Raw genomic sequence first — 12,612 nt, 5'->3', positions numbered from 1 at the left:
GAAAACAACGGAGTTAGAATTTTTATCTTGAAAACGGAACGAAATAGAGAAAAAAAGTGAGTTAAAAAATTGTAGGGCATCATCAATTCAATACGAATCAACACCTTGTATACAGAAATGGTATGATATGAAACCCATGACCCCTCCAAAACATTGAATGCTGGTCACGCATATGGCGCTCATTTAACTTTGATGCTCAAAGTGGCCCCCGTCAGCTGCAATGCACATCTGGACTCTGGACAGCATACTGTATCTTGCTGCATGTTGTGCAATATGGTAGGTGACATGTTTGCACAAGCATCTGTGATTTTGTCGTCATAGGTCCTGCAATGTTGGTGGAGTGGTCGCATACACCTGCTGTTTGATGTGACCTCACAGAAAGAAATCCAATGGGGTCAGGTCAGGTGAGCGTGGATGCCACTCCACACAGCCACCATACCCAATGACTTGTAGGAAGGTTTCCATGAGATATCGCTTCACGTCCGCAGCCTTGTGAGTTTTACACGTTCTAATCATAGCATTTCTGTATGCAAGGTGTCGATTTGTATTGAATTGATGATGCCCTACAACTTTGTAATTCACTTTTTTTCTCTATCTCGTTCTGTTTTCAAGATAAAAATGCTAACTCCGTTGTTTTCCACCAGGTGGCACAATAGGTGGTTTCATTGCGTAGCGCATGGCTACTTTACTATACCTAGACACCACTTCTATACCTATAGCTGTCACCATTCTCAAGTTAATGGCGGTGGAAAGGATATGGGTTGACACACTGTATACTATCATAATGGATTAAAACTGTAACATCACAATGACATATGTTTAACAGATCAGCCTCCAGCCTCAAAAAGGGGCCGGTACAGCCCTGAATCTCCGGAGCTTCATTGTGCGAAACAGTAGATATACTTCTTCCAGGTGACTGGCATCTTACTCCCCTGCTTATATAAGAACATATGCATGCTCGGCCGAGTGACCATATGTATTGGAACGTAGGGGATCAACAATTAGAATTCGACCAACATCCTGATGACTATGGCCAGATTTATGATCCTCTACAGACCTAGCCTATGATTCTGTAAACTGCTTTTGCAAATGTAAACACAGATTAGGAAACATGTACAGTATCTTACCTTCATTCCTTAAAGACTAAGTTTTATAAGCAGAGTTTCTGTCATGTACATGATGATTAGAGTGTGAGTGTAGGTCGATCAATGGAACAATAGGCTGTATTGAAACAGAATATGGTTGAACTATAACAAGCTTGATCCACTCATCACAAAGTAAGAACAGTATGACAACTAAATTGTAAAGCCCAAAAATACTATTTTCTAAAGATACGCACACAAAGTCTAGATTATATTTTATTAATGAAAGAAGCAATGTTTTTAATTTGCCATGTAGATGGTGATGGAAAGTTTCTAGGTGTCAAGTATGCACAAAAAAAAAAGATAGGGGGCAGTAACTTATCAAGTACTAAGTTCTTCAGTTGATGAAAACATCACATTCTTGAAGAAGATCCTCTTTTTTATGAAAGTAATCATGGAACCAGTCTATGTGTTCTTTCTTCTGTTGGACCGTAAGGTATGGATTTTTGGACAGGCCACAGATTACTAGCTCCATAAAATGTCTGATTGGTCCTTGCTTTGGAAAGTCTTCCAAATACTTTTCTAGGAACACGTGCTCGTGGAACTCTACCTTCTGCTCCTCATCGAGACCTGGAATGGAAATGATATCAACATAAAGGGTCTAAAGATGACATTTCAAAACAGAATAGAGTATGTGCTGCCCTGCAAATGTCCTGTAAAAAGAGTAGCTAGACTTTTTTTGTTTATTAAAAAATTAAGAGATACTGGATAGATACTAGATATAATGTCCTCCATACACTAGTGACGATTATCCTCCTCTAACTCACTGTAGCATTCCTCAGAGAAGCATTAGCATACGAGTTACTATACAGCAATACAAAGCATTGTATCTGTGAATCCCTCACAGGGGTGGGATAAAATATTTACCAGTAATCAGCAGAGATCCCTCTTTCTTTATATCTCTGTTGTATTTGTAGTGACGTGTTCCTATCACATCTTATCTAAAGGTGGTGTCACACACAGCGACAACGACATCGCTGCTAAGTCGCCATATTCTGTGACGTAGCAACGACCTCAACAACGACGTCGCTGTGTGTGACACATAACAACGATCAGACCCCTGCTGAGAGATCGCTGCTCGCTCTTGAATATTCCAGGTCATTTTTTGATCGCTGCTATTCCGCTGAGCCACATGCATCCTTGCTTTTGACACCGCAGCAGCGACGGTTGCAACAACGCTGAAGGCAGTGACGTAGGACTGAAGGCAGGACAAGGGCGTGTTTTTGCGGTGTATTTTACAACGCCCCCATGACTCCGATTGGTGGTCATAACAGTGTTCCGATTGGGTAACTTGCCGAAGGCATTACAGTGATTTCATTCTTTAAGTTCCATTCTTTGTTCCACGTAGTAGAGTCTCTGTCTGGTGTCGCTAGTGTGTCGTTCTTTGTGTCTTCCTTTGTTTGGCACAGTCACCCAATCAGGCGCCGCTGTAGTGATCACCAATCGGAACAAAGGGGCGTGAAAAAGGCAACGCAAAGGCGCTGTAGCGATCACCAATCAAAACAGAGGGGTGTGAAAAGAGGCAACGCAAAACATGTCTAGGGGTAAACACCATGCCTCTATCAAGGTCTGAGTCGTCGCACAGCGACGCGTGTGACATGTCCCAACGACCGTCGAGGTCGCTATGATCGCTGCTCCGTCGCTGCTTAATATTACATGTTTGACAGCTAACTAGCAATCATGTAAGGTCGCTGTTACGTCACAGGAAATGGTGACGTAACAGCGACGTCGTTGTCGTTTTCGTTGTGTGTGAACCCAGCATAAGCCTTCAGCAGTACAAAAGAGTTGGCAATAAATGTCCAGGTCGCAGTCTACACAGCAAAGCTGACAAGTGAGCGTCAGGAGGTAGAAGTACCAGTATAAATTTCTCCTGACGAAGTTCGTGAAACACAAGTCAAGGTGTTATTGAAGGGGAGAGGAGTCACACTACGTGGCCTTATCAGGTGATACCATGTTTTAAAAAAAAAATTGTTTTTCTTTATTGGAACATTCTGTCCAGGAACTGTACATACATTATAGACTTTTGTGAACGAATCTAAATTTATTCATATTTGCTATTACTATTTTGGACTTCTTGCATTTATTTAACAGCTATACGTTTGGTGCTGGTACCTGATGCAATCATGCATAATATTAGTCCGTGACCTTGTTTTTGCTTATGTAATTTATCATTCCATATCTTTTTAAGTTTTTTTATTTTTGTATGAGTTGGGAGATTGACTGGCTATTTTGTGTATGAATTTATTTTCAGTTATTTATATCGTGTTTTTCACATTATAAGGCCCCTTTCACAAGTCAGTGATTCTGGTACATTTGTGCCTTTTTTTAAACGTACCAGAATCACTGACATACGCAGACCCATTATAATGAATGGGTTTGCTCACACGTCAGTGATTTGTCACTGCACGTGTCTCCGTGCAGCGTACCCGCGTGTGCGTGATTGCTGCACGGAGACATGTCCATTTTTTTCTGGCATCACTGATGTTCCACGGACCACGCAGTGGTGTGGTCCGTGAAACACGTGCCAGAAAAAAAACGTGCTTTTAAAATAAAAAACATTTTAACTCACCCGGCGTCCAGCGATGTCCTCTGCAGCTCTTTCTCCCTGCTCCTTCTGTGCTGGCTGATTACTGTCGCGCATATTCATTATGCGCGACACAGTCGACCCGGAAGCAGCTCCTGCAGGGGTCACCGCCGGCCGGATGCTGCGTCGCGGGAGGATTCAGCACCACGGACAGCGGGAGCGGGCGCAGGTGAGTGAATCTCTAAGTGCAATCACGGGCCACGGAAAACGGAGCCCGGATTGCACTTAGACAACCCACGTGTGCCGTGATTTTCGGCACACGGAGGGACATGTGCGTGTTTTACACGCCAGTGAAAAACGTCTGTGTTTTTCACTGACGTGTGAAACGGGCCTAAGATGCACTTTTCCTCCCAAAAATTTGGGAGGAAAATGAGGGTTGTGTCTTATATTCCGAATGTAGCTTACCGGGAGGTGGTCAATGGTCACAGGAGGCAAGGGCGATGCTGCGGGCACTGTGCTGGCTGCAGGGTCCATCCCATCCTCAAAATGTTGGTGGTGTGGACTTCAAATAATGGGACCCAAAGTCAGCATGTGCGCAGATGTTGCTCTCGGCCCAGGATCTCATCTGCGCACGTGCCGCCTCCGGCAAATTGATCTCCCAGCAGCGGACTTAAGTAAAATAGCACTGGGAGGTGGCGCGTGTGCAGATGAGATCTCGGCTCATCATTGAGCTGATAGCTTAATCTGTGCATGCGCCGACTCCGGCCACCATTTCTTTGAAGCCCACAGTGATGACAGTTACTGGATGTTCCCTGCCTCACAGCGCTTGCAGTGAGCATCTGGGACACCCGCCGCACTGCCCTACTCCACTATCGCTCCACTATTGCCTCCTGTGACCCCGCTCCGCCCATTCCCCCGGTAAGACACCGCCGAATTATAAGATGGACCCTATTTTTTTTTTTGCCTCAAAATTTGAGGTGTCTTATCTGGTGCATCTTATAAAACAAAAATTACAGTGTGTATATCATTATTGGTCTTTTTAAGGCTATGTGCGCATGTTGCGTAATTGCATGCAGTTACGCTGCGATCTACACCGCAGCGTAACTGCATGCGTCCTGCGTCCCCTGCATAATCTATGAAGATTATGCAGGAGCCGTGCGCACGTGGCGTGTTAGAGCGCAGCGCTTCAGCTGCTGCCCGAAGCGCGCGTTCTAAGAAGTGGCATGTCACTTCTTTCGTGAGCTCTGCATGCAGCCCCCGCTCTGTCTATGGGAGGGGCTGCAGTCAGAGCGCATAAAATCGGCTTTTTTTTTTTTCATTACGGACTGTTTCTGCAGCGATTTGAAGCGCACGTGTGCTGTTCAAATCGCTGCAGAAATTTCTGCAGGGCCAGTACGCAACGTGCACACATAGCCTAAGAATTAATTTAGTGTTCTGTGTAGGCTGGGGCCACATGGGGATTACTGTGATCCCCTTGCATGACACTCGGCTCACGCTGGCAGTACAGTAGAGCCGAGTGTCATGCAAATGTGCCTGCGACTGAGGTCCAATCGTGCAAATGGACCTCAGCTGAGGGGCGTGGGTTGGGACTGAAGAGGGGAGGGCCGGCGCTGTGGAGGGGCGGGTCGGCACGGGGGAGGGGAGGGATTTATCTCCCTCTCTCCTCCGTAACCGGCTATTGCCATTCTCGCACTGCACTCACGGTACCCTGGTGTACCGCGAGTGCAGTGCGATTTTTCTCTCGCCCCATTGACTTGAATGGGTGCGACAGAAACAATGATTGCATTACAGTCTCAACATGCTGCGATTGTTTTCTCGGTCCGATTAGGGCTGAGAAAATAATCGCTCATGTGCGCTGACACACAGGCTAATATTGGTCCGAGTGGAATGTGATGTTTTTATCGCACTCCACTTGCACCGTTTTTCTCGCCGTGTGGCTTAGGCCGTATTCTGATCATTCATACTGTATTGTATTTGTTGCTGACATTGGATATTGTAGAATTAGGCATCAGTATATTGGCGTGCTTTAGTGGACACTTTGAACACTGGAATTATGATTTTTTTTTTTTAGCTGAGGATAGTCACATAAATAAAAACAGCATGAAAATTAAAGAAAATATGCTTAAAATAAAAAATTGAGCTAACTGTTTTTTTGCTAACCTTAAGGGCATAAAAGAAAAATACATAACAGACAACTAGCTTGAGAACAGCGAATAGAAATCTGCACATCCAACGAGGACCGGCTGTGAAATACAAGATCTTCTAACTCGTTTGTGCTTATAACTTCATTACATATAAAACAGAAATAAAGCACTAATGAGTCAAGAGCCTGACAGGGAAGATACAGCGTTCCCCAGTCATAATCAAGCTGTTAAGCATCTGTTGTGGCTTCTATATCCCACTGCTAATAAGGTTTCTCATTCAGCTTTTACATGATTTGTGCCTTTAGGATCTTTACATGACGAAGGAAATAGAAGGAGGATCACCTGCTTCTCACAAGAGCCATGAGATGCAGTCCATCCTCAATAGCACCTTTATTCTACTCGGTACTTCTCCAAACAAGTCCAAATATTGTATGTGGAATACTTTAAAGGTAACTCCACCCAAAGCCAAATGTAAAAGCGATTTTGGGTCACTTCGGGTCAGTACAACAAACACTACTGCTCCTCTGAACTCTACTGATAGATCACTTGCCAAGTCTAAGGATTAGAGAAACGTTCTGGGAAAAGTTATCTTTTAAAGAAAATCCTGCAACAAAAGCAGTGATGTTGGCTGTGATGACTTCTTAAATTTCTTGTTATGAAATAAGTATTCATGCCTAAATTTTCTTGGGAGTTCTAGTTTTTTTTAAAAAAAAAAAAAAAAAAAAAAAGAAAATAAACAAATAAATAAAAACACAGCCACTGAAATCAAGAAAAAAGACAAAAAGATTTACAGGCCCCTGGTCCAGTTGCCACATCGGTAGCCCGTGGCCGCCGGACCAGAGCCACCTCTTACTTGCCAGAACGCATCTATAGTATCACACCGGTGGCAAGTAACAGGTGTGGGCAATATGAAAATCACACCTGAAACCAGATAAAAAGAGGAGAAGTTGACTTGCATTGTCTGTGTGTGTGCCACATTAAGCATGGAGAAGAGAACTGTCTAAGACTTGAGATCCAAAATTGTTGAAAAATATTAATTTTAAGGTAAGTCCATCTCCAGAGATCTTGATGTTCTTTTGTCTACAGTGCACAACATAATCAAGAAGTTCAAAACCCATGGCACTGTAGCAAATCTTCCTGGACATGGACAGCAGAGAAAAATTGATGAAAAGTTGAAACACAGGATAGTCTCAATGGTGGATAAGCAGCCCAAATCAAGATCCAAAGAAATTAAGGTTGTCCTGCAGGCTCAGGGTGCATCAGTGTCAGCGCAAACTATCCATTGACATTTATGTCTCAGTCAGCAGGATCCCACTGTTGACAGAGACATAAAAATCTGCAGTAATTACATCACTCAGGGCCAACTGATCAGAAGAAGTACCAGGGATGCCAGCAGGTAGGAAGAGGTTTGATCGGCACTGAGATAAAAAGGAAACAAGCAGCCAAAAAGAGGGGAAAATGTACAAAAAAGATCTCAGTGCACTACAGTGCCACCTTCATGGAGTCGCCGAGTCTCTTCAATACACAGTCTAGCAAGAAACCAAATAGTTTCACAAAGTGCTGCAGAACCAGGACGTCCGTATAAAATAAAAAAGATACACAAAGTCTCCCAGGACCGCACCTAAAATATGGGACGGTCCAGCTGCATCAGGGATAGTTTGGAGGAATTCACAGACTAGACAAGACACTACGGACAAAAATAAGTAGGTAAACCAGGTACACAAAACAATTCAGTCCCTTACATACTATACAGTCATGGCTGAAAGTGTTGAAACCCTTGAAATTGTTCCAGTTACAAATAAGCTGAGAAGCAGCACTCAATGTCTGAGATCTCATTTATATGTATAAATACATGTGTTGTCAATATAAAGGACTGGCACATGACTTATTCCTTCCAAAGACAATACTAAGGACCAGGGGGCACTCACTGCGAGTGGAAGAAAAGCGATTCCGGCAGCTAAATAGGAAAGGGTTCTTTACAGTTAGAGCAGTCAGACTGTGGAATGCCCTACCACAAGAGGTAGTAATGACGGATACTGTAACAGCTTTTAAAAAAGGGCTGGATGATTTCCTCAGTACACAAAACATTGTTGGTTATAAGTGACTTAGTGACAAAATGTATAATTTGTGGAGGACGGTTGAACTAGATGGACCTATGTCTTTTTTTCAACCTAAGTAACTATGTTTTGGGTTGTTTTGATGCCTCTGGCACTGGGTGCGTTGACTATGTGCAAGGCCTCATGAAATCAGAAGATTACCAAATGATTTTGGGTTGCAATGTAGTGCCCAGAGTCAGAAAGCTGGGGTTGCGCCCTAGGTCATGGGTCTTCCAACAGGACAATGACCAAAAAAATACTTCAAGAAGCCCACAGAAATGAATGGAAACAAAGCACTGTTGAGTTCTGAAGTGACCAATAATGAGTCGGGATCTAAATCCAATTGAACACCCGTGGAAAAATCTTAAAATTGCTGTTGGGAGATGGTAGCTTCATATATGAGAGACCTGGAGCAGTTTGCTAAAGAAGAGTTCAAAATTCCAAGTGTGAGGTAGAAGAATCTTGTTGATGGTTATAGCAAGCATTGATTGCAGTTGTTGATTGCAAATGATGTGCAACCAAGTATTGAGGGTACCAACAATTTTCTCTGGCCCGTTTTTGGAGCTTTATGTGAAATTATGTCTAATTTGATTTTTTTTTTTCTCTTTTATTTTGTGTTATTCTAATACTGTACACACAAAAGAAATAAACATTTGAAAAACAAAACGTGTAATTGCAATAATTTTCTAATAGGAATACTTCATTTTCTGGAACAATTTCAAGGGTGACAACACTTTCGTCAATGATGGTAGAACATCTGGCGGTAACGGCATCGACCACAGCTTCTTTGGAATACAGCTATTTAACGATTAAAATGGTAACGTAAATCAATGCACCCCTCACTCCGATGTAATCGCAGGATGCTGATGGGTTGTCATAGAAGCACGCTGAAGGCCCCATTGCCAGGTTAGGCTGCTTTCACACATCTGGTTTTTCCTGTGCAGCACAATCCGGCGCTTTGCAGAAAAACCGCAACCGTTTTTTTTTTGCCGCCGGTTGCGGGGATTTTTGCATAGACTTTCATTAGTGCCGGATTGTGCCGCATGGGCTTGCGTTCGGTCCGGTTTTTGCCGCATGCGGCAGATTTAGCCAATGCGTGATTTGCAATGCATGCCTATGGATGCCGCATGCGGCGTCCTGCGGCAAACACCGCATCCGGCCGCCGCATGCGTTTTTTCCACTGTGCATGCTCAATAGTGTGCGGCAAGCTGCAAAAAACAGCCCGGCCGCATGTCAAAAACTTATGCAAAGGATGTGGTATTGTCGCCGCATCCGTTGCATAGGTTTTAGAGCCGGATTGGCCGGCTCTGCTAAAACCGGAGGTGTGAAAGCAGCCTTAGTCCTCATATGAACCCCTACCTCGTAATAAATTTACTACGGCATATAAAAGGATTTACTACAGTATTGCAATCTAGTACATTAATCAAATGATCCCAGGTTTCGCAGGTAGAAGTCCGCAAAGGGGACTTGAAAAAACTAAAATAAAGTTTTATAAAAATGAATAATTTTTTTTTTTTTTAAATAATCTGTTTTTAAAAGTCAAATTTATAAAAATATAAAATTAATTTGTATTTTAAACAGAAAATAAAAGCTTAAACAAGTGTTTTTCAATTGCCTCTTACCCCCCAAAAATGCAATGAAAAACATAACCGGATGTACCTCAAAATAATAATATAAATATGTTCGTTCAAAATGGAAAAAAAAAAATAAAAAAAACCCCTATATATATATATATATATATATATATATATATTAACAAAGTTCTGATTTCTCTTAACCACTAACATACAGTGAAACCTTGGATTAGGAGCATAATTCGTTCTGGGAGTGAGATCTTAAACCAAGTTACTCTTATATTAAAGCAAATGTTTCCCCATAGGAAATAATTGAATTTCAGACAATTTGTTCCACAAACCAAAAGTATTTACTGCATTTATATAAATGTATTGCAGAAATATAAAATAATGTACTGTATTCATATAAAATTATTACAGGACACCAATACAAAATACTGTTGAGTAAAAAACATAAAACAAACTGGATGATAGCTTACAAAATAATTGTTGGTGTGCGGGAGGTACAGTATAGAGAGAGAAAAAATGTATAAATATGACAACCTTTATTCTAGTACAATACACAAAAAAAAAAGCACACCAAATCTATTCTCCCCAAAATAAGGGCAGTACTAAGCCAAATGTGGGGTAGGAAATACTACACAGGCAATTACATTACAGTACAAGCAATAGCAGAAAGTACGATACTAAATCCACAAATGCAAATTGATAGACATGCTATATGGTATATACTGTACACAGTACATACAGAATGTACAGAAAGTTACCTCCAGAGCGGGTCACAGCGCAGTGAAACGCCGGAACCGGAAGTGTGCACGGGGAGTATTTGCTCTTATTGCAAATCATTGCTCTTAAACCAAGTTACACATTTGTAAAAAGCTTTGCTTGTTTTGCAAAACGCTCTCAAACCAAGTTACACTTAATCCAAGGTTCCACTGTAATGTGTTTATATTTTACGGATTTGGCATTGCAAAAGGCATTGACTTGATGAATCATGGTGCTATGTAAATTTTACTGCACATTGAATACTCTAAAGATAACCCAATAAACAATGGTAGAATTGCTTTTTGGTTATTTTTTCCCCACAAATTTCCTCAATATGGAATTTATTTTATTGTCACTGAAAACTACAAACCCTTCTGCAAAAAACAAACTTACATAGTCCCATATACATCCATATTGCTATAAGGGGAAAAAAAGTTACTGCTGTTGGAAAAGACAGGAAAGAAATAAAGGTGCAAAAAATATATTAAAAAAAAATGTCATGTCACAAATGGGTTAATAAAATGGCACAAAGAATAAAATAAAATGTTACCATGTATATACAATATATAGTACAAATTACAGCATAAAAAGCAGCTCTGCACCAAATTCCAATTGCATAGAAACTTGTCTATAGAGATATATTAGGTAAGAGAGGTTTTATATATAGATCACAGCACTTAAAGGGAATCTGTCAGCAGGATTTTGCTACTTTATCTGAGAGCAGCATGTTGTAGGCAAAGAGATTCTGAAGCAAACCACATTTATTGTAGACTAGCTGTACTACCCGGCTTCGCCTGGGTTAATAACTGCTGTTAACAAAATAGAATGTATTAACAAAAATGTCTGTCTCTACCTGTCTTTGTCTGTCTCTTACCCTGCCTGTCTGTTTCCCTGTGTCTGTCTCTGTCTCTTTGTCTGTGTCTGTCTCTTAACCTGTCTCTCTCTTTCCCTGTCAGTCTGTCTCTTTGTGTCTGTCTCTTTCTTACCCTGTCTGTGTCTGCCTCTTACCCTGTCTGTGTCTCTCTCTTTCCCTGGCTGCATTGTGACACGCCAACATTCCATTTAAGGGCGTGGCTGCGCATTCTTCTGAAGTTCTGGCTGCACTGTGGCTCCCAGCTCCACTTGCTTTAATGGAGGCAGGTTTTTTGGCAAACAACTGTAAAGCGCGGGGTAAAAATTTCCCCTCAAAACATAGCCTATGACGCTCTCGGGGTCCAGAAGTGTGAGTGTGCAAAATTTTGTGGCTGTAGCTGCGACGGTGCAGATGCCAATCCCGGACACACAAACACATACACACACACACACATACATACACATTCAGCTTTATATATTAGATCACTGTATGCAGTCGTTCTGACTTTATCTCAGAATTGAGTGTAGCAGAGCTGGGAGCTGTCCCCGCCCACACCAGGCTCTCAATAGAGATTGTGCATGGATTGTGAGGTGTCAATCACATCAGGGGGCGTGCCCATCGCAGACCAGTCACACCAATGTTAATCACAGAGCAATAAACCCTTTATTACGAGTAAACAGTAGCTCCCACTCAGATAAGAGAAGCACAGATATTTGTTTCTTTTTTAACCCTCGCAGCATGCTGTCCTCAGCTTATATTGCAGAATCCTGGTGACAGATTCCCTTTAACAAAAAACGTGCATCCACTATGGATCGGTGTACATTAGTATAAAAACAAACACCGACCCATAATGTCACACCTAAGTGGTGTGTGATATGGAATAAAGCATTGTAAATGCCTGTGTGCAATAGGGTGACCCTGTGTAAATGTAGGGGGGACATCAAAACTCACGTTGAAAGTGAACATTTGCAGCATAAATTGGCATTTAGATACAATATGACAACCACACTGCTAATATAAAGCTGACATTATGTACACCTAAAGGGTTACGCCCATCTCGAAGATCCTATGGAAATATATAGTAGGTGTAATATAAATATTACCAAATACATCCAATTAGAAATGTAGTATAGTTCTTCTGGTATAGCCATGTCTCTTACCTCATGTGCAGGGCATTACAGCTTAGGCGTCCATGATTACGTCCACTCAAATAGTGACAGTTGCTTGTGGTCATAACCATGGACACATAAGCTACAATGCCCTACACATGAGGTAAGAGACATTGCTATTCAGACTACATTTCTATCTGGAGCTATGTGCTAATATTATCATAACTCCTACTACATGTTGGGATAGAATCTTGGAAATGGGAATACCCTTTTAATAAGAAGGTGAGTTATATATCATGGCCACTGCTAATGGATTCAACACTGGGCAAACGATTTAAGGTTGGCACAAAAATTAGGCACACATGCCCCTGTACATTGGACATACAGATACATACAAATACATAC

At 41.8% G+C, this 12,612-nt stretch overlaps 1 protein-coding gene across 1 annotated transcript in view; it reads right to left on the bottom strand.

The window, feature by feature from the left end:
• Positions 1–1,345: 1,345 nt before the first annotated feature.
• The window catches only part of MRPS31 (mitochondrial ribosomal protein S31), a 120,189-nt gene continuing 108,922 nt past the window's right edge, over positions 1,346–12,612 (bottom strand). Inside the window, exon 7 of the mRNA XM_075334592.1 lies at positions 1,346–1,712. Coding sequence (XP_075190707.1) covers positions 1,480–1,712 — 233 coding nt within the window. The 3' untranslated portion in view covers positions 1,346–1,479. The remainder of the gene's footprint in view (positions 1,713–12,612) is intronic.

This window comes from Anomaloglossus baeobatrachus, chromosome 2 (assembly GCF_048569485.1).
Source record: "Anomaloglossus baeobatrachus isolate aAnoBae1 chromosome 2, aAnoBae1.hap1, whole genome shotgun sequence".
Lineage (NCBI taxonomy): Eukaryota > Metazoa > Chordata > Amphibia > Anura > Aromobatidae > Anomaloglossus > Anomaloglossus baeobatrachus.
The sequence above is the reverse complement of the archived record's forward strand: the minus strand, read 5'-3'. Positions and strand labels throughout refer to the sequence as shown.